The sequence below is a fragment of the Cydia fagiglandana genome, chromosome 18, assembly GCF_963556715.1.
Source record: "Cydia fagiglandana chromosome 18, ilCydFagi1.1, whole genome shotgun sequence".
Lineage (NCBI taxonomy): Eukaryota > Metazoa > Arthropoda > Insecta > Lepidoptera > Tortricidae > Cydia > Cydia fagiglandana.
Genome location: NC_085949.1, coordinates 14,026,056 through 14,048,213, shown reverse-complemented (window position 1 = coordinate 14,048,213; position 22,158 = coordinate 14,026,056). Strand labels below are relative to the sequence as shown.

The following is a 22,158-nucleotide window of genomic DNA, read 5'->3' as shown; positions in this document are numbered from 1 at the left end:
AAAGTGGCGTGGAAATTTGTACGGGAAATCAATAACCGCTGAACCGATTTATATTAAATTTGGGATGGTCTACATCTTTGATTTAGTTAAAAATGATAAAAAAAACATGACTTCAAACCTAAACTTAAACAGTATTAACTTCAAGAAGTCAATTCTGAATTCCCCCCTACACCTCATTTCACACCTTTGAAGGATGATTTTTGAGATAACTTATTATGTCCTGTCTCGGGACTCAAAATATATGTGTACTAAATTTAAATTAAAACTGTTCAGCAGTTTAAGCGTGAAGAGGAGTTTAAAAGAAAGTAAGTTTATATGTTTTTACTTTGGAATGGTGTCAATGTGATACCATAACTAAATTTGGTACTGCGAATTTATACGAAAACGATACCAAACATGGCCTCGTAGCTTTACTGTTGTAGAAGTCAAAATAAAATTGAGAGCCCTAAATTCTTATTACTTGACCAAACTTGTGTAGAAGGAAAAGGAAAAATAAAAGTCTTCGGCAGGAATATAAGACACAAATATAATTTTTTTTTGCGTTACTATTTCAATTATTAAATATAAACATACCTTGATTATATTATTCTAGTGAGATCCTAACAGATAAACAAAAACATTTACTTAAAAAATTACAAGGTCGAAATGTCACGGAACTTGTGAGAGTAATACGTGAAAAATAAAAACTTTTATGACAAAAAAATCTGGACACAATTTAAGAATCATCCAATTGCGTCGAGGAATCATCTGTATTTTTGCTTGTTTCATTACCTCCTCGCTTCTTTTTTTGTCCTTTGTATTCTGTAGCAATTTGTTAGATCTGAAAATAAAGATAACTTGCGTCGTCACGGATGTCGATTTATAGGTTTTAGGGAGTGCAGAATTCGAAAACGATGATCATTTTATAACCCAAGATGGCGGCTACGTATTTTGTCATAAAAGTCGTCATGAATATCGTTTTATAGGTTTTAGGAAGTGCCGATTTCGAAAATGATGACCAGTTTGGAATCCAAGATGTGTGCCGTGCACTTTGTCATAAAAGTCGTCATGGATATCGTTTTATAGGTTTTAGGGAGTGCAGAATTCGAAAATGATGACCATTTTGGATTCAAAGATGCCGTGCACTTTGTCATATAAGCCGTCATAGATGTTGATTTATAGGTGTTAGGAAGAGCAGATTTCGAAAATGATGACCATGACCAACAAAACGACATAAATGTCGACTTTTAATATAGTGCATGGCCGCCATCTTCGATTCCAAAATAGTTATTATTTTCGAAATCTGCGCTCCCTAAAACCTATAAAACGACAGCCATGACGACTTTAATGACATAGTGCATGGCCGCCATCTTGGAATCCAAAATGGTCATCGTTTTCGAAATCTGCGCCCCCTAAAACCTATAAAACGACACCCATGACGACTTTTATGACATAGTGCATGGCCACCATTTTGGAATCCAAAATGGTCATCATTTTCTAAATCTGCGCCCCCCAAAACCTATAAAACGACACCCATGACAACTTTTATGACAGTGCATGGCCGCCATCTTGGAATCGAAAATGGTTATCGTTTTCGAAATCTGCGCCCCCCAAAACCTATAAAACGACACCCATGTTAACTTTCATGACATAGTGCATGGCCGCCATTCTGGATTCCAAAATGGTCATCATTTTCGAAAGCGGGGCCCCCTAAAACCTATAAAACGACATCCATGACGACTTTTATAACATAGTGCATGGCCGCCATTTTGGAATCCAAAATGGTCATCGTTTTCGAAATCTGCGCCCCCTAAAACCTATAAAAAGATCACCCATGACGACTTTTATGACATAGTGCATGGCCACCATTTTGGAATCCAAAATGGTCATCATTTTCTAAATCTGCGCCCCCCAAAACCTATAAAAACGACATCCATGACGACTTTTATGACATAGTGCATGGCCGCCATTTTGGAATCGAAAATGGTTATCGTTTTCGAAATCTGCGCCCCCCAAAACCTATAAAACGACACCCATGACGACTTTTATGACATAGTGCATGGCCGCCATTTTGGATTTCAAAATGGTCATCATTTTCTAAATCGGGGCCCCCTAAAACCCATAAAACGACATCCATGACGACTTTTATGACATAGTGCATGGCCGCCGTTTTGGAATCGAAAATGGTTATCGTTTTCGAAATCTGCGCCCCCCAAAACCTATAAAACGACACCCATGACGACTTTTATGACATAGTGCATGGCCGCTATTCTGGATTCCAAAATGGTCATCATTTTCGAAAGCGGGGCCCCCTAAAACCTATAAAACGACATCCATGACGACTTTTATGACATAGTGCATGGCCGCCATCTTGGAATCCAAATTGGTCATCGTTTTCGAAATCTGCGCCCCTTAAAACCTATAAAACGACACCCATGACGACTTTTATGACATAGTGCATGGCCACCATTTTGGAATCCAAAATGGTCATCATTTTCTAAATCTGCGCCCCCCAAAACCTATAAAGCGACACCCATGACGACTTTTATTACATAGTGCATGGCCGCCATTTTGGATTCCAAAATGGTCATCATTTTCAAAATTGGGGCCCCCTAAAACGTATAAAACGACATCCATGACGACTTTTATGACACAGTGCATGGCCGCCATTTTGGATTCCAAAATGGTCATCATTTTCGAAATCGGCACTCCCTAAAACCTTTAAATCGACACCCATCTCGACTTTTATGTCAAAGTGTTTGGCTACCATCTGCATGCAAGACATTTCTATTATTTTTACGTACAAAAATGGCCCCCTGTCAACTTCCAACCGAGATTTAATCGATAATTTATTCGATTAATGTTCAGATTAATTCAATTTCAATCTATGTTAGGTCGACTAAACTAATCGTGATTAAAATTTGAGGATTAACTTTTTTTATTCCATTAATTAGTCGAATAAACAATTAATCTATGAAGTCCCATCTCTGACCACGTCATTTTTACACTTTGAGAATATCTGAAAACAAATGAACACAAGGAGCCATTTTGCAAATCCAGTAACTTTGTTATTACTTTTGACAGCGCGTGTCATGTGTCTACACAGAGTCGACACAAAGTCGAAACATTTGCGACTACTTTGTGACTGCAATATTTCTCAGCCTTAAACCATATTTATACATCATAATTAACAAGTTTCGTAGTATGTAAAGCGTTATTTCTGTTATTTAAGTATAGTATACGCATCGAAGTACTAAAAATGCATCAAATAATATATTTATGAACACAAGCACTGAGAAGTAAACAATTTCATTGCCGGCTATACTAAAACAATGTGGTGGCGCGTTGATTATATTACACTTAGTTTATCAAATCACTCGAGCAGTTTAATTCCCCATAATAATTTAAGTCCTATTGTAATATAAATGCAAACAATATATAATTACGTCTTGTAATCCATTTTAGAGATGGCGTATTAATGTCACTTATTTTTATTTAACTATTTTTCCATCTGACAGTTTCCATTTGACAGGAACAAAATGAACGAATGAACGAATGATTTTGGCATAAAGTAGTCGCAAACCCGAAACAATGTGTGCACACGGCGACCACACTTTATGTCACTTTGTGTCATGTGTCGACCCTTCCCCATTTCTGGTAACTGTGTCGACACGGCGACGACTCTGCGACTGGAATTGTGACCGAAACAGACGGTGTCGACACAAGATGTGTCTACACCGCGTCGTAACGGCGACTGGAAATGGTTGTATGGGACCTTTGTAAGGCAGGATATGGCGAACATGAACCTGCTATTACTTAAGACCTTTGTAAACCAATAACCATGCTATAAAATATTTTTTTTTATTTGATTGAAGGTTTACGATAACGCGCCGCACACAATACGATTAGAATTGTGTCGCTTAACTTCAAACTCGGGTAAATCCATTGGACCCTCTCAGCAAATATTTACCCTATTACGTTTTCTTAATACCAAAATCGCATAATCTGACAGATGGATTTACCCGAGTTTGAAGTTAAGCGACTCAATTGATATTAATTATTTATGATAAAAATGTGATAGTGTCAGTCCAAGAAAAGTCTGCAGCGGATTTGATAGCCCACGCAGTGCACGTGTTATTTTAAACGTCAAACTTCTATGAAATTATGACGTATTGATGACACTTGCACTGCGTGGGCTATCAAATCCGCTGCAGACTTTTCTTGGACTCTAACGACTGGATACTGTGGATGATATTTCACCTGGATCTCTCAATTCAGCTGTAACTCTCATAAATGCAACTTGCGGCCCCTTTTCCAAGTCCGTGTTTATTTCAAAAAGATCAATGCTACTTTTGATTGCTTTCATAACTTGTTTTGACACCTAGAAAGTTAATGTATAATGTTTATAAATAAATGCTCATTGTCAATTCGTACTTCTGAAAATTTAGCATAAGAAAACAACAGAAAAACATGGTGTTACCGTAAAACTACTCAGGAGCATTCCATGAAATTGTCTACCGTTGTCCCGTACAAACGCGAAGTTTCTGAAGATTTAAAGGTATAACAGTTTCCTATTCTATGACAAATGGTCAAAAATATGCACAGAAAAATAATCGCCTGCTTTAAATGCCGAGAAAAAAGTCGCAACACAGCAAATAAAATGCGTTTGTACGGGACAGCCCGTGGAATGCTCCCTCAACTTATGGTCCTAGATTTACTCAAATATTTTCGTTTAGGAGTGACTATTATTTTAATGTCGTAGTTCTAACTTCTAAGGCAAAATATTTTTATAAATGGAAGATAAACTTAGACAAAACCAAAAAGATGTTTAACTTGACGAGTGATGACCACTTAGGTGTCTGTTCTGTCGGAAAGAGAAAAGTCGTGGAATGTATTGGGCCCTATACATTCTACGACTCTTCTCTTTCAGTACAGACTCTACAAGGTGATCATTAGAGGGCGGAGTACCGGTGGCAAATTTCACACAAAAGGTATGGAGTCGTTTTTATAATTATTATTTTAGGCTTGAATAATAAAATTATTCATTTACCTAATGTACTTAGTATGGTACCTACTCGTAAATTGGAAGTAAGTACTTAACACTATGCACTAAAATTCCGATAGAAGAAAGTTTTCTGGTAATAGATATAGTTAGGACTATTTTAAGCCTCCAAGGAAGTGAAAATGCGAAATAAACTCGAATTGGTTCTAGATAGAAACCCAGATGCTTACGAATTAAGGAATATGATTACAATGGAAAATAATAAACAAGTCCTTAAACATGCAACCATGACATCGGTAGATGTAGAGCGATCGTTTTCCACTCATAAATGGATCTTCAATAAATTAAAAAACCGATTCACTCCGAAAAACCAGGAACATGTGGCCATAGTCCAGTCATTTTATAACATGGATACGCACTTAAATGTAGATTGTGAGGAGGACCTCGAACACATAATTCCAGTCCTCAATTGTAATTGAATGGTCTTGAAAATAATATATCGTTTGGCAGGTCTTAGGTCTTCTTAGTCTAGTATTTAGTACCTAATGATAATGTTTTGATAAGAAAACATATTATTATGTATTATAGATATTAACAACATATTACATTATATTTGTATGCTCGTAAGATAATTTCTATAAGTTCCTAAAAATTATTATGCAAAATTAATCATTTATTCGTTATTTATTTAATCATAAGAATACTTAGGCGACTCCATACATTTAGTGTGAAATTTGCCACCGGTACTCCGCCCTCTAGTGATCATAACTATAATAATTACTTTATGTAACTTCGTATAAGATGAATAAAGTCTAAGGAAAATACGTGCCCCGGAAATCAAGAAAATAGTCATTCTCGCATAGATGGCGCACACTGCGCACACACCTTTGGCCTATGCTCGGCTAGATAGCGTGACGACACCGTTTCATATTTCACAATTTTAACACATATATATCAGTAAATGAGCATGGGTCAAAACAATATAAAAATAATAAAATCATATATAAGTATACATTTTTTTTGATAATTTTATACGTGTTTATTTTGAGTTTTAGTCGTGTGTCGAGATGGCAGTAAATTTACAGTGACTACAAAATGTACTATGACAGGACCCCTCTATACTATCTATTCTCTTTGCTTTTGCTAAGGCTACATCCTTACCAAAGAATCAACGTATTCCACGTATGCGGGCCAACGTGCAGCCCTGAAGTTCTCCTCTTCTATCTCTTGCTTCTCAAGTTCTATATCAGCTAATTCTTCCGGGTCCGTTATTTCCTCTTCGTCCTCGGCCGGGGACTCCACGTCCTCCTCACCTGAATTATTTTTGCTATTCAAATTTTATATTTTATTATTTAACGTCTAAAGCTAAATAAGTACAGTAGAACAGTCGGAAATTTTCCAGATATGCATAAGTTTCGGAGTTTTCTTACATTTTTGGAAAGCATCTATTACTTTTTCTTTCATTTCCCACGATATATTCAAATTTTTTTAAACTTCCAGAAATCTGTATAGCGTAGGTAAGTCTAGCTGCTATACATAGATACCTACATTTCGTGACTACTTTAAAAAAACTCTGATCTTGTTCTGTCAATGAAAAGAAAAATGTGGTAACTATGTATGGAATACATACAGAGTTACTATGTTTTTAACTTTGAGTAGCAGTGCGAGATACGAGATTTTTTCAAAGTACTGACGATTTGTAAAAAACGTCAATCAATACCAAAACAGGCATGAATATCCGCTCTGCTGCGATGTGATAGTGGACATATTATAATACGCTTATGAACGTCAAATAAAGATGAAATAGGTAGTTAAGTTTTTAATGTGTAGATATTAACCCCTTTCCAATCATAGTACGATTTATCGACCACATACGCGCCAAAAGAATTTCAACATCCGATTAGAGGTTAAAATTAGATTGGATTCTCGGGTTATGTGACTTGTCATCAAATGACTCATCAAAGCTGGAATAATTGGAATATATTTGGATTTTTTGGAAAAGGCCTGGAAAAGGGTTAATGCAGTAATGCAGTTTACCAGCATCTCGTCGCGCTTGCCGCTCAGCTCGCTCCGCTTCCTTAGCCTCCCTCTTGGCTCTCCTGACCGCCCTCCTTGCCTGCTTGATCGCTTCCGCTTCCGCTTTCTCCGCTTCTCTCTGTTCTCTCGCGATACGCTTCGCTTCCCGCCTGTCTGCGATCTCTTGAAGCTTCGCTGCACGAGCTGCCTTCTCTTCGTCGTCCATGGTAGCTTCGTCTACTTCTTCCAAGTCTTCTTCTTCGTCAAGCGACTATCGAAGAATATTTAAAAAATAATATCTAAACTAGGAACCGGAAAATTCCGGTATTTGTAATTTTTTTATATATGGAAATGTAGTTTTTTTATGGAATAGGGTAGAGCGAGGCGAATCATATCACAGGGCGAATCGGAACAGGCTAAAAATCTGATGATATTTAAAATTTCTTACCACTGACGTCGCAGGCAAAGAGAAGATACTTACGGTCAAATTTGAGTGTGCTCATATCAATGCAATATTTCAGATATCGACAGATTCTTATCGTGATCCGATTCGCCTCGCCCTACCCTAAGGTAGATAGTTTTAATATTTACAACTTACCGTTTCACAATATGGTTACCGAACTGATGGGGTTTGCAATAAACTATTCTATCAAATATCCTATCCAATACCCTTTTATTAGGAACGGGTACCGGTTCCTGATCTAAACTTTCATTTTTGGAAACCGATAAAAAAATTTACTTATCAAATTACCTCTGTATCTTCTTTGATATTGAAGAACAACTTGTAATTGGTTTCCAAGATGTGCTGGAATTCCTCGTGGCTCTGAAGTATTCTGTTTCGTCTGAAATTTATTCAAAATAATGTAATGTATTTTATTTAATAATCGAAATGTAATTGACATTTTTAATGTAATGAGATGAGTTGATATCTAAATAACTGACAGTATAATAAACTGTTTAATAAGTTCTATAGCGGCACGCCGCCCCAGGCCGCGATGGTCTCGAGGCCACACATGGTATAAGGGTGGATGGCGCATACCTGGCCACAAATCTCGGATGCCTCTCAGACACAGCCAACAGTTCCCCTTTGACGTTGATCCTGGACCTGTTCTCCTTGCGGCTGTAAAGAGGCACATCGCCCCAGGCCGCAATGTTCTTAAGCCCCTCTTTCATGTTGTTCTGAGCCCTGAGCACTCGCTCTTGAAGCGTGTTGATGGCTGCGTACACTTCCGCCATCCATTCAGTAACTGTTACAATAAGACTTTTGTTAGGTATATCGAACGTCAACACGTTCTGTAGCCCGTGACTAGATCATCTTGTGCATCTGGTTTTAATTATAATTTACGAAATAAATGGACGTTTCCTAGAATAAATAACTTATTGTCAGATATTTAGAGCCAGAGCTTAGCATAAGTAAGCTATAAGCTTAAGTAGGCATTAAGGCTAGCAACAGCTTAGCCCGACTATATTCGACCGATAATTTAACTTCTTTAGCCAGTCACATATTGCCCTGAAATTGAATAAAACTCGTGCCGAACAATCAAAGGCTTAATATTCTCCTCATTTTAGTTGAATTCCCAAGCCTGGCCTACAAGAGTGACTAGTAGGCTAGGCGTGGGAAAGTGGCCTAGAAAAGATCTTCTTAGCACCACTTCTGTGTATTTGTTTTCAAACGTAGGTACTAAATAAATAAATAAATAAATAAATAAATAAATATTGGGGACATCTTACACAGATCAACCTAGCCCCAAACTAAGCAAAGCTTGTACTATGGGTGCTAGGCGACGATATATATACTAAAATATGGAATACTTACAATCATCGTTCCACGTGTACTCCTCAACGCCACGGCCTAGAAGATCGTCAATAGCCGAGATCTCCTTCTCTATTAGAGCCACTTCCGTCTCGTGACTGCCTTCACGAATCTCGTTGTACCACGATATGGCCCGGTTAAGACGATTCAGATCATACTAAAGCAATAACGAAGTTATTTAAACATTAATGCACAGTAAAAAGTACAAATGGCGGAATTAGTCGACTTTATTTTTAATTATCTGCACTACCTATGGTTCTTTTTTTTAGCATTAGAAAAAAGGTAAACAATCTTGACGTTTCTTTTTTATTGAAAAACACTTTAAGTCACGGCAAATATATAACAATTATGAATCATAATATACGATTATTTACAATAATTTTCTTTCATAATAATAGTTACTGATTTTTAAAAAGCCTTTTTCAATTAAAAGACACTTCAAGATCGCGTAGTGTTTTTCTAATGCTAAAAACGAACTATAATAGTGATACATAAACTGAACCTACCTGTAACTTTTCATTCCGCGCGTACAGGTCCAAACCATCTTGAGGTATCCCCTGCCTGTTCAAGTACATCATATGACGGATTTCACGCAACAACATTTCCAACTGAAATGGGCAATTAAAAAATGAACTGTACGAGTATTACATGCAAAAGGAAACTTTATTTTTGATGTAGGTACGCCTGGAATTATTTTTGAGGCTATTTCAGAATCACCGATTATAATCAACACATCATCATCGCTTAACCCTTTACCCAGCGAAATGCTATACATGGAAGTATTCTGTCCGCTCAATTATGACCCAACGCAAACTACCCCGCGATAGGCGGTACTTACAAACTGCTCGATTGGCAATCTCAGTACGACCGAGATGACAGTCAGTGACAAATGGCTAAATTGATTTATAAAAACAACGTTTTATTGTAATTAAAAATATATTCATGTGTCGTGAAGTGGTGCAGAAGTTATTTTAGTTCATACCTAGGACAGTGGAATCACTTTTCACTTGTAGTAAACAGATAACTGCAGTAGAATTTGGAAAAAACATGACGATTTGTTTTCAATACTACCGTGCTAAGCTAAAACGTAACAACTGCATACGACTTTCATAACAACATACGACTTTTTAAATTGCGAGGATAATAGGGATGGTGTTATGCTAAATGAAGTAGACTATTTTATTAACTTGTGTTTGGTTTAGGTATTTTCTATATAATTATAAATGTAGTAATAAATTCCTTCTTACAGATTTGTATTTTTCTTTTTTATTTCATGAGATGGAGCTAAAAAAACTACCTAGTTATTTCAAATTAATAATCAAATTTGGTATTGTCATTTTACATTACTTTCCATTCAGATTCCCACAAGATGCTATTCGCAGAGAACTATGGAAAAAAGCTGTCCAATTAGAGAGACATGAAATTGAGTGGATGTCTGGCAAGATATCTAGAATATGTTCTATTCATGAGATATAACCCGTGAGATAATCATACCCGGTCTCCTATATGTAGATACACTTTTCCTATCATGCTTTCACTGAATTAATTTAACAAATACACACATTATCGGAAAATGTTGATCATTTGAATCCACCCTCTACTGTCACATATATGTAGGTTCTCTCTCAAGCCATTTCCGTCAGTAGACAAGAGCGGCAAACATATTAACTCACATTATAGACGGGTCTAACGCGAATTATATTCAATTACCTTGATTTACCGACGTAAAATCAGTTTCGTTTCGTATAATGTGAGTTAATATGTGTTCAAAACGCGAAAGTTTAAAATATTATAAGAGAGGCAAATTTTGAAAAAGTAAGCGCGCGAACGGCTGTGGTCCTATACAAAATTTTAATTTTGCACCTTTTTCTACTGACAAACTTGCTTGACCGGCTATATACATATAAAATATTCTGAACTGAAAGTGGGGATTTATTGTGACTCCGCCTGTTCAAATATTTTTGACCCGATTCGTGTACCCGTGTAAATTTTGCAGACTGTATAGCCAGTCCGATTTCTAAGATCAAGTTCGCCATACATTTACTATGGCGTACTTGATCTTAGAAAAACGGTCAGACTATACCTGAACGTGAATTCGCACTGCCATACAGATTGATAATAAAATATACAAAATACTTATTATAGCGGAATACATTTATACAACAATGATATATTTACTTATGTTGAGTTAGTCTGTCATTTCATAACAACATTTTAACTAGTTATCTTTTAATCTTCATTAAATTATTATACGTGAATTATTTGACTGGTTCTTCAATGTATGGCATAAACCTGTCCCTGTCCAAGTCATATTCTAATCAAATATGGACCGCGAACTCTCAGCGGCCAGTACGTACAGCAAGAAGGTTATTAGCGGATTAATGTCGCTGATTGGTAGTTATTGACATTATATGCATTTCATCTACACTTAGCTATGTACCATTAGTGTAATTAAGATGACTATTATTTCATTTACCAGCTTTGATTACAGTCTCTGTAAACGCTTCGTCTTATTTGAATGTAGGCGTAATTGTGTATGTGTGCTAATTTGGCCCGAGAATTTGAACGGTAATGTTCCTAAAGGCGGTATCCATGGTTATATATGATCGCAGCCTTTACCAGGCTAAGGGATATATATTTCCCACATACGGTGGTCTCTGTCGCCCGTCATTTCATCATTCACTTGCGTTCGTTTCATACCATCTCTCACACAGTCCATCCACCTTTTCGTCGGTTTTCCTCTTCTCGTACTTCCCTCCACATTCATTCGTAAAACCTTTCTCGTCACATGACTTTCACCCCTCCGCATCACATGCCCGATTATTATTAATACATATTATATTATTATTTCTTACCTCAGGACTGAAGTTATTTCGGACGAACGGCGGGTCGCGATAGATAAGATTCTTTGCCAAATGCATCTTGCAAACCATCGGTACAGTGGCGCACCAAGCTTTGAACGATTTGTCGTCCACCGAGTTCAGGTAGCCAAGCATTTCGTTGGCCTTCTGTCGCAAGTATGTGGCAGACTCTGATTGTACTATGCTGTAAGTTACGATAGAAGTTAGGGCCGATACAGGTGGACTGCAACCCGACTACAATTTGTGTGGGAACTGCACGCCAACTGCAACGTTGGAGTTCCCATAAAAGTTACAGTGGGGTTGCCGTCCGTCGGTACCGGTCCTTATGGGGCTGTATCTGCCCTGGGGGCTTAGGCTAGATGACAAACGCCAAACGAAAATAAATGTATTGGATGACAGATGCTACGAAAAATCAAGGGACTGTTTCCATACAATACAATACATTAAATTAATTGGCATTTTCCCTAGAACCCCTGTTACGGCAAAACAACCCATTTTATTAAATATTTCCTATCTAGAGGTGTTTTGCCATAACAGAGCAGACATAACGCCATCTATACTTAGTATATTCGCAGTAATCAACACTCAAAGAATCGGAGCGTTTTCGCTTACATTTACCTAGTTCGAACATTTACGCCGCAGTGGGCAACTGTATTTACAAAAACATCATGTCTTCAGCTCTTTACCAGGCTGAGTGTTCAAAAATGACAATAGAATGTCAGTCTTACTGATCGAAAATTAAATACATGTTTGAAGTGCCGTATGTGGGAAATATATAACCCTTAGCCTGGTAAATGGTTAAATACTTACGGGTCCTCTAAGACCACGAACTCCTGTATGGGGTCTTCGATCCTCTTGCGCAGTTTGTGGACCCACCACATCATGCCAGCGACGGGCGGGAGATACGCGTCAACCATCGGCCTATCTTGGCTCCTACCCAATTTCTGCAATAATATGGAAGGGGATATTCTCCTACTACTCAAACCAGTTTCTTTTTTAGAACTGTCTAAACGATTTACTAAGGGTTGTGTACAAATCACGCGAGGTGTTTTCGGCTACTTTTTGACCACTTTATTGTAGTGTCAAGAACTCAAGAAGTACGCAAAAGCTTTATCATCGTTAAAATCAACCACTACTTCGTTCAGAGTGAAAGCTATGAATAGAATCCAAACGAATATTTACCTCTCGGTTTGAACTACATAACAGGTGCGGAATAGATTCAAGTTCTAATAACAGATTACAATACTTACCGAACTATATATCATCCCATGGACAAAGACACACAATTCTTAAGTATACGAAATATAATTTGCAACAATTCGCCGTACAAATTGTTGTACCATCACCCACACTATTAACTGTACATCGCTAGACCCTATGCCTTTTGTAATAAGGTCCACAGGTGTACAGTTAGGAGTGTTGCTATTTGTACAGATCATACGTGGTTGACTAATAAATAGTAATGTAAGGAAGTACATACCGCCATTTCTTCATCAAAGATTTCTTTCACGCAGTCCAAATTGTCATGCATCAAATCCATCAACTTGTTCAGTTTCGGCTGAAGCTCGGCTTTGATGATGGGACGGTGATACAGATCTCCGATAATTTGGAAGAACTGCAAGGAGTTGGCAAAATAAAAACATTTGATAGACCTTATGGCGCTGCATTAAAGTTTATGATGTCGATCTTTTCGCCTGCGCACCTTTCTACAACATCCACAAATATTCCCGAGTAGAATAACTAATTAAACCTATTTGATTCGAGTACCATCACGACTTGCACAAAACAAATGCAAAGTCGCTTTCTTGGATTCCAAAATCAACATAATTTCGAGTGCATGAAAACCTCAAAATCGACTACCATGGAGGCTTCCACGAAAAAGTACAGGCCCGACCGCCTTCATGGATTCCAAATTAGTCGTAATTTATCGATTCTTACGGCATTGAAATAACACAATTAATCAAAATACTCACTTTAAAGGTTTGCAGCATGGTATGGCACTCGTCGAGCCCCTGCGAGAAGAGCGAAGCGAGCCTCCGATCCATTTGGTTGAGCACATCCATGTGCTTATCATAGTCTGAAAGAAAACTGTTGTCTTCCGGGTCCGCCGGGTCGTACGTTATGTTGCCGAGGTTCTGGTAGATGAGGGTGTAGTCTTCCAACACCTGAGAACCATTATGATTATAGAACCATTTTGTGTAGTTAAAATATAATGATAGTAAGTTACTTAATGATTATTTATTAGCATTGATACGCCAAAGTACCAATCATTGGCACTATGTTTACACGAAAGTCACCCCTGCTGCCTTAGAATAGATTGTAGGTGCCAACCATCATTGATAGGTTACCGCCAGTAATTAACCCTATCTACCAAAAAAATAAGCAATACGACCGATAATACTGGCCAATCATTTTCGTCAAAATAAAATGCAGATCTAGTAGTTTCTTAGTGTGGTATTCCACCTGTCCAATTTCTTTGTCCAATGTGAATTGCGTCTCATTAAGCAAAATGTATGACATATAGACGCAAATACACATTAGACCAAGATATTGCATAGATGGAATACTATCCTTACGAGTACATAAGTCGTGGTAACATATAGCATAAAAAAGAAAAAAAAAATCTCACCTTCATACACTCGACACTGATAATCTTCCCTCTTAACCCGCAAAACTCCACCTTTTCCAGCTTCAATATCTCGACGGTGGCTTCAAGTATGGATTCTATCATCTTGAGCCGCTTCAAGTAGACGTTGAAGCGCATGAACACGCGGTCGAAGTTGAACGACCAGCGGACTGGGTGGATGCCGGGCGGGAAGAAAGATTCTATTTTGTCGCGGTTCAGTTCGTAGGTGGCGCTGAAATGGGGTGGGTATTATGTACATAGAACCGTATAGTAACAGTCAAAACTAACTGAAAAGTACTACAAGTTTGGAGCCATAGTGAACTGAATAGCAAAACATGGTCGTTTTTGCGATTAGTACAGTCAAAGCATACCTATTGTCGTATCTTGTCACAGTGACAATGTGAATACTATTGTCCTATTTGGTGTCCACTGGGTAGTTTTCTTGGCCTTTGGCATACGGCAGATGTGTCCGGCCCAGTCCCATTTAAGCTTTGCGGCTGTCAGGGCTATGTCGCCTACTTTCGTTACGTACATAAAATCAGTGGCGGATTTGCAGTGTTGGCCGCCCTATAGGTTCCAGGCCTAGCAGTAGTAACTACATTTATAGACGGCCGCCTTGCTTTCGCCCCTAACGCTACGTCTTACGTAGGCGAACAACGCGCGAACGCGGCGCGGCGCGGCGCGGCGAAATCAATCCTTTGATGCCCATAGAAGTGTCCTACGTAAGCGATCTCGTTGCGAACGCGGTGCGGCGCGATTTGCACGCGAATGTCAGGCGGCGCGGCGCGGCGCGGCGCGGCGGCGGCCGCTTTCGCCGCGCCGCGTTCGCGCGTTGTTCGCCTACGTAAGACGTAGCGTAAAGGCCTGGCCAAACAGCCGGCGCGACGCTGCGCCGCGTCCGCGCCGCGTGATGCCTGTTCAAACAGGGCGCGCGCGGATCGCGCCGGCCTCACGCTCTCAACACGGCCTCATCGCGCGCGCGACGCGGCGCGGCCGCGCGGGAACGCGGCGCACCACTCGCTGCCTAACGTCCGATCCGACTGATGTGACCTTGCGCGACGCGGCGGGCCGCCGCGTCCGCGCGACGCAGCGCTGCGCACGCGCCGCGTGGACGCAAGGGGCCGCGCGGCGCGGGGCGCGACAGAAGCGGGGCGTGATACCGGCGGGACGCAGTCTGTTTGACGTCGGTAACCTGTTAGCAAGTGCCGCGGTCGCGCGGCGCGGACGCGGCGCTGCGTCGCGCCGGCTGTTTGGCCAGGCCTTAATATTTTGCCGCTCTAGGCCCAGACCTACTGGTCCTTAGGGTAAATCCGCCACTGCATAAAATGTACTTACACAAAATGGTTCAAATTAGTAAGAGCCTTCCTCAGTTTGAGTAGCTGCTCATCCGCCTCTCCTTGGAAGAGGGACGGCGGGTCTATAGAGTTGGAACACTGCATTATCACCAGGTTGCACACCTCGCGAAGTAGAGCTGTCAAAGGAAAACAAAACATTCAACTATAAGTTTGTGTTTATACACAGTGTAACATGAGGAAACCGAATAATATTAACAGCGTATTCCTAATCATATTAAGAGACAAAAATGTCCTATAAACTTTTTTGAAATTCGCGTAGTTTCAGAGATAATATTAATTAAAAAAAGACAAGTTTTTATTGTTACATAGTGTAAAAGGCCTTTTTGATGGTGATGTTGCTGCTATGGGACGTAGTCTAAATATCCTTATTGATAGATGTCAAAAAGTGACAAGTAACACTTTGCAAAAAGTAGGTTTTACGAAAAAATAAAGTAAAAATCTATTTTAAGTCTAACCAATAACATTTATTTTTTATGTACAAATACACTAAAAAAATTGAAAAAACGAAACAGAAAAAACTTTTTTTGGTGAAATTGACCTAAATTCATGTTACATTTTTTCCTTCTTTAGATCTCAGAAATGCGTGGTTAAATTTATTCATGTTACACCGTGTATGTATGTATCAATCAGATGATAGAGTCGAAAAGTGGCAGACCATTTTCTTGGCTGACTATACATATTATATACTGGGTGAAATTTTAACCACCAGCCATACTCTGCGTAGTGACTATACAGGCTGGCCAAAAAATAAGTGCATTGGCGTTGCCAGGGAGGTTTTAGGATTATACTGAGCATCTTTTGCTATGGGACCAACCCCGAAATCGCGAAACTATGTCTGATTATGAAGTTAATTTGGTAGATAAGAAAACAATGTTGTTATTAACTCACGTTTATAGACGGGTCTAACGCGAAATTTATTCAATTTCGCGAAATTTAGCGTTAGACCCGTCTATAAATGTGAGTTAAATGTGTTCAAAACGCGGAAGTTTTAAATATTATAATGTACATGGCGATCCTGCCGAAACTGAAACTGAAATCTTCTCACACCTAATGTAAAAATCTAATCTTCTTCAACCTGGCGTTTTCCCGGCTTAGCGCCAGGGTCCGCTTTCCTGCTCTGTCTTCTCCACTTTGCCTGGACATCGGCATCCTCTGGTGTGAGATTGTTCTCTTCCATGTCCGCTGTCACGACGTGCAGCCAGCGCTAATGTAAAAAACTAATAATTAAACAAAAAATTATCACGTACGTATAAGTTTCTCAACATTGCAAAAGTATCTGGAATTGCCCCACAGGAGTCCGATGCAGTGGAACATGGGCCGGATGTTCGGCTTGGCGTCCAAGAAGTCCGTGGCCTCGAAGTTTTCGAAATGGGACTGCAGTGGCCGCTGGTTCACGTAGATGTCCCGACATTCTACCACGCCTGGGATTGTAAAAATATTGTAATAAATGTGTACAAATGTAGTGCATAATTATTTTCCATTGTATTTTTACGGAAACGTACGAACGCGTCAAACGCGTTCAAAATATGAAGCCATGCGTTTCACGCGCAGGTTACGCAGCTACGAGTAGATCCCCCTAGGTTCTTCAGACTGTTTTATTTACACCAATTATTATATAGAGTAAGATAATAATGATAAACTTTACCAGCCACAACGTTAGTGAGCAGATTCTTGAAGCACTCCAAATACACGCTATTTGTGGCTTCAAGATACGAAGCCATGCGTTTAACGCGCGGGTCGCGCAGCTGCGAGTAGATCCCTTCCAGGTTCTTTAGACTGTTTTATTTACACTGATTATTAAAGATATAGAGAGTAGATAATGATAAACTTTACCAGCCACAACGTTAGTGAGCAGATTCTTGAAGCACTCCAAATACACGCTATTTGTGGCTTCAAGATACGAAGCCATGCGTTTAACGCGCGGGTCGCGCAGCTGCGAGTAGATCCCTTCCAGGTTCTTTAGACTGTTTCATTTACACTGATTATTAAAGATATAGAGAGTAGATAATGATAAACTTTACCAGCCACAACGTTAGTGAGCAGATTCTTGAAGCACTCCAAATACACGCTATTTGTGGCTTCAAGATACGAAGCCATGCGTTTAACGCGCGGGTCGCGCAGCTGCGAGTAGATCCCTTCCAGGTTCTTTAGACTGTTTCATTTACACTGATTATTAAAGATATAGAGAGTAGATAATGATAAACTTTACCAGCCACAACGTTAGTGAGCAGATTCTTGAAGCACTCCAAATACACGCTATTTGTGGCTTCAAGATACGAAGCCATGCGTTTAACGCGCGGGTCGCGCAGCTGCGAGTAGATCCCTTCCAGGTTCTTTAGACTGTTTCATTTACACTGATTATTAAAGATATAGAGAGTAGATAATGATAAACTTTACCAGCCACGACGTTAGTGAGCAGATTCTTGAAGCACTCCAAATACACGCTATTTGTGGCTTCAAGGTACGAAGCCATGCGTTTAACGCGCGGGTCGCGCAGCTGCGAGTAGATCCCCTCCAGGTTCTTTAGTCTAAGCGCATAGAAATCTAAGTCCGCCATTGGTAATGGAAACTTGGTCCGCTTGAATGCTGCAATCATTATCATACATTACGATGTCTTCAGGCAAAACAATAGACAGGTTAACAATAGACAAAGGAGCCGTTTGGGGCCAGCTACAAATCGAAAGACTATATAATGGCTGAACGCACGGCACCTTAAAGGAGATAATATGTAATTATGTCTATGTGTCGTCTCTACTTATGTATTATGTATAAAAAGGCATTACCTATGTAAGAATCTTCTGACATCAAGTCATGGATTTGCTGAGTCCACTTTATAACAGCGCCTTCGATGTTGGTCTTGAGATGCAGGTCTAAATCTTCGCCATCGCTAAGACATAGTGCAAAATATTGTAATCAAAAGTTGTGGGTTCGAGGCCTTGGCAGGCCTTAAATCCACAACGTCAATTGGGTTCACTGGAGCCCTATTACCTTAACCTTTTACTTTACCTATGAATGATGTACTTAATATAGTGTCATCAAATAACCCGTATAAGTATATGGGACGTTCCACGGCAAAAGATACCTTATGGCGGCTGGCGCTTACGTCGCATATCGCCGCAATAATATTGGAGCGACGTTAATAATAGCGTATGCGCCAACCGCCATAAGGTACCTTTACCCGTGGGACGTCACATATGTTGAAGTTTTATATGTAAGATAGATAATTTACCTTTCTCTAAAATTTGCTTCCGCTTGAAAAATGTTCTCTACCCCCGTCGGCATGGGTAGCATCACCTGACTAGCCATTTCACCTTTTAGCTGCACAAAGTCATAGACATTTTCAAAGATAGATAGAAAACTCTTTATTGTAAACGTCAAAAAATAAGTTAAAAACACAATTGTAAATGTAGGTACACAAAAGTAATAAATAAGGCAAACACATGGAAAGGGGGCAAGAGTAGGGTTGCAAATAGAAAAAAACCAAATGTTTTTTTTCAAATTTATGAAAAAAAACATGAAAAAAAACCTGGCTGGTTTTTTTTCTAAATTAGGTTTTTTTTCAGATGAACAAAAATATGCTCAATAGTAACAACGTACATTTTAATTCCATAACGTTCAGTATACAAACAATTTTTGGGGAATCCCTGAATTCCCCGATGCGGCGACGAGAGGCGTTGGTGTTGCCAACAGTAAATTGCGATAACTACCACTACAGATTTCATTTATGTTGTTATTAATCAAAGTTGTTAAATTAAATTGGTTTAATGGTTAACATAAAGTCTAAAACAAGTAAAACAACCGTATAGAAGTATTAACTGCCATGCAAATTTTGAGTTTTCATACTTTTGGAAAAAAAAACGTACTCCAGAAAAAGAACGGTTTTTTTCATTTTTTTTTTCAAGTCAGAAAAAAAGCCGTTTTTTTACAACCCTAGGCAAGAGCATGAAATTTGTAACTAAATGTACGCCCCTCCCGCTCCCCTTGGCCCTTAAGGTTTTTTGCAACCCTTGCGAAGCCGCGGCGGTTCGTTAAAACCTTATATATAAGCCTATATATATACCTAAGTTAGTTTAAGTACATATAAGTGTGTATAACTACGAGTATGGTTGAAATAAACCTGGTGCATCAAACTCCTGAGCTCATCAATGTGCCTCTTCATATCGTCGCAGACGATCTTCGGCCAGCCCCTCTGGTTCTCCGGGTTGCAGAGCAGGGGCCCAATCACCTCGTCGGCCATGATGCTCAAATCCATGAGCACGTTACCAGACATCTCCCCCAATGTGACGCTCTGCAAAGAATTGCTCGTTTTAAAGATGTTAGGAGATTAAGAATGGGTCATTCATGTATTTTAAGCCGAAAAACGCTGAACGGCGCGGAGGGCTGCGGGTCGCAGTCTGCGCCGGTCCGTCACCGTCAACCCAAGCGCCCGATGACGTCACGTTGATGAGCGTTTTTCAACTTAAAATACGTGAGTACCCCGTTTAATTAATATGTCTGTGTCTCACGGAAGTTCTGTTATTAAAATTTTAGGAGTTACGTATATTGTGTCGCTTCTTTGAACGCCAAGTCTATCGTGCGCACGCGCAGCACGGCCCGAGGCGCCGAATTTCAAAATACGCCCCTGGCTTGCCCAATACCATTCTCCAAGAAACTGTCATGCAGTTTGACGAAAAAATATGTCGGTAAGGTAATGAATATTTACCTTTTTATTATTATTTAAGGTAGTGTACTTGTTATTGAGTATGTAAATAAATAAATTAAAAAATAATATTGTCGAAATTTAATTTACCTTCCGAAAATTGGCTGAAGTTAGTGCCACTTCATCAGTCCTCAGAAAGTAAACCATCTTGCCTCTGCTAATTGGCGGAAAGGTCAAAGAGCATGTCAGAAGTCCAGCCGTGTTCATACGGAATACAAGGATTGGGGACTTTTTATTATCAAACCATCTGTGTAATATATGCTGCAAAATAAAGTCAACATAATTTACTTGTAATATTAGCTTATTGTTATAATGTGGCAAGAAATGCCGCGCTGCTATAGGACTTTATAGCCATCAATGGCGATGCGGGACCCCATAAACCCACAAGCACCGCAGCAAGCATCTACAACAGATGATGTGTGGATGATGGTGATTAGGTTACTATTATAGTAGGTATGAGTTAATACTTCTTAGCACCACTTGCACCATCCCACTATACTGGGGTTAACCAATTAAACCGTTAACCCAGTGTCAAACTGGTAACCATGGTAACTCCAGGTTTAACTGGTTAACTTCGGGTTAGTAGAATGGTGCAAGTGGGCCTTAGTTACTTACTTGTAAATATATCATGTATTGAAAATAACAAAAAGAAGTACAGATGAAAGCAGCAGAAGTTGCTAAGCGCCCCAGGTGTTCAAAATAATCTTGACGCGACTTTATTGTTAAGAGAATAAGATCGTGTCAAGGTAATTTTGAACACCTCGCCCGTGTAGCTACTTCTGCTGCTGACTGTATGAAGTAGTGCATAATAGTTTTCCATCGTATTTTCTCGGAAACGTTCGTATTTGTCATGCTACTAAATAGCAAGACACATTCGTAAGTGTCCATGAAAATCTGTAGGACTGAAATAGCCAGCCCAATATTGCCTTTATTAGGTACCTACCTACATTGCTGACTTTTTACTGTGCTATTGGTAACGATCTAAATAACAGTTACGTGAAGCTGATGATGAAGAAAGAATAAATGAAATGTTAAAATTATTGGTATGGTATGTATAATAATAAAATTTTACCCTGTCATCCGAGGTTATGAATTTTGCCCATTTATCAACTTTTTGTTTCAGGGCCTTCAATAAGTAATCTTGCATAAATTCAAGCCGTTTGTCAATTTCTTCCTGTGTAAACAAATAATGCTTTGTTTGGTAAACAAGGACTTGATTACGAAGACGAACATGTTAAGCTAGCATAAACATTTTTGCATTACTTACCTCAGTCATGTTGTATGATTCCACTAGTCAATCACATAAATCGAATAAACATAGTGTTTATGTGCACATTTTAAAAATATAATTAATATTTAATTAATTTCTTTAAGTATTTTTGTGCACAAATCAATATTGACCAATTTTGTTTATTATGCTGTCTAGGCAACGAACATAGAGTTTGAAATTTTAAATTTCGAGCCATTATTTTTGTGCCACAGACTAGAAACGATCTATCTTGGCATAATCTTGGCGCATGTTTCATAAATACATTGAAAGTGTGTACGTTCAATTGGTGCGTTTTATAACATAGCTCAAATAGTTTAAAGTTTACTTTAGTGTTGCCATAGTATTAAGAAGGTGAATTTGCCTTAATTTAAGGTAATTTACTGAACTTTAATTAATCTAAGATTAATTGTGCCATTCTCAATCAAACGGATATTTATTGTCGGTTGTCAATAAGGCGCTATTTCCATATGATATCAATTTTACTACTTTACCTTTACTATCTTTTGATTGAATATTTGAGCTACAAATGATAAATTC

The 22,158-nt window shown here is 39.0% G+C and overlaps 1 protein-coding gene and 1 long non-coding RNA gene across 2 annotated transcripts in view; one reads left to right on the top strand and one right to left on the bottom strand.

Moving 5' to 3' along the window:
- The window catches only part of LOC134673175 (dynein beta chain, ciliary-like), a 75,588-nt gene extending 53,679 nt beyond the window's left edge, over positions 1-21,909 (bottom strand). The window contains exons 1-21 of the mRNA XM_063531130.1: positions 21,619-21,909; positions 21,424-21,525; positions 20,442-20,612; positions 19,770-19,940; positions 18,882-18,970; positions 18,436-18,539; positions 18,050-18,238; positions 16,900-17,073; positions 15,633-15,768; positions 14,301-14,529; positions 13,645-13,836; positions 13,152-13,286; positions 12,482-12,615; positions 11,666-11,855; positions 9,317-9,418; positions 8,814-8,967; positions 8,037-8,244; positions 7,749-7,839; positions 7,019-7,268; positions 6,143-6,294; positions 4,240-4,360 (exon numbers count right to left, since the gene is read on the bottom strand). Coding sequence (XP_063387200.1) covers positions 4,240-4,360; positions 6,143-6,294; positions 7,019-7,268; positions 7,749-7,839; positions 8,037-8,244; positions 8,814-8,967; positions 9,317-9,418; positions 11,666-11,855; positions 12,482-12,615; positions 13,152-13,286; positions 13,645-13,836; positions 14,301-14,529; positions 15,633-15,768; positions 16,900-17,073; positions 18,050-18,238; positions 18,436-18,539; positions 18,882-18,970; positions 19,770-19,940; positions 20,442-20,612; positions 21,424-21,525; positions 21,619-21,627 — 3,103 coding nt within the window. The 5' untranslated portion in view covers positions 21,628-21,909. The remainder of the gene's footprint in view (positions 1-4,239; positions 4,361-6,142; positions 6,295-7,018; positions 7,269-7,748; positions 7,840-8,036; positions 8,245-8,813; positions 8,968-9,316; positions 9,419-11,665; positions 11,856-12,481; positions 12,616-13,151; positions 13,287-13,644; positions 13,837-14,300; positions 14,530-15,632; positions 15,769-16,899; positions 17,074-18,049; positions 18,239-18,435; positions 18,540-18,881; positions 18,971-19,769; positions 19,941-20,441; positions 20,613-21,423; positions 21,526-21,618) is intronic.
- Positions 1-22,158, top strand: part of LOC134673192 (uncharacterized) — a 150,871-nt gene that overhangs the window by 29,433 nt on the left and 99,280 nt on the right. The window lies entirely within an intron of this gene.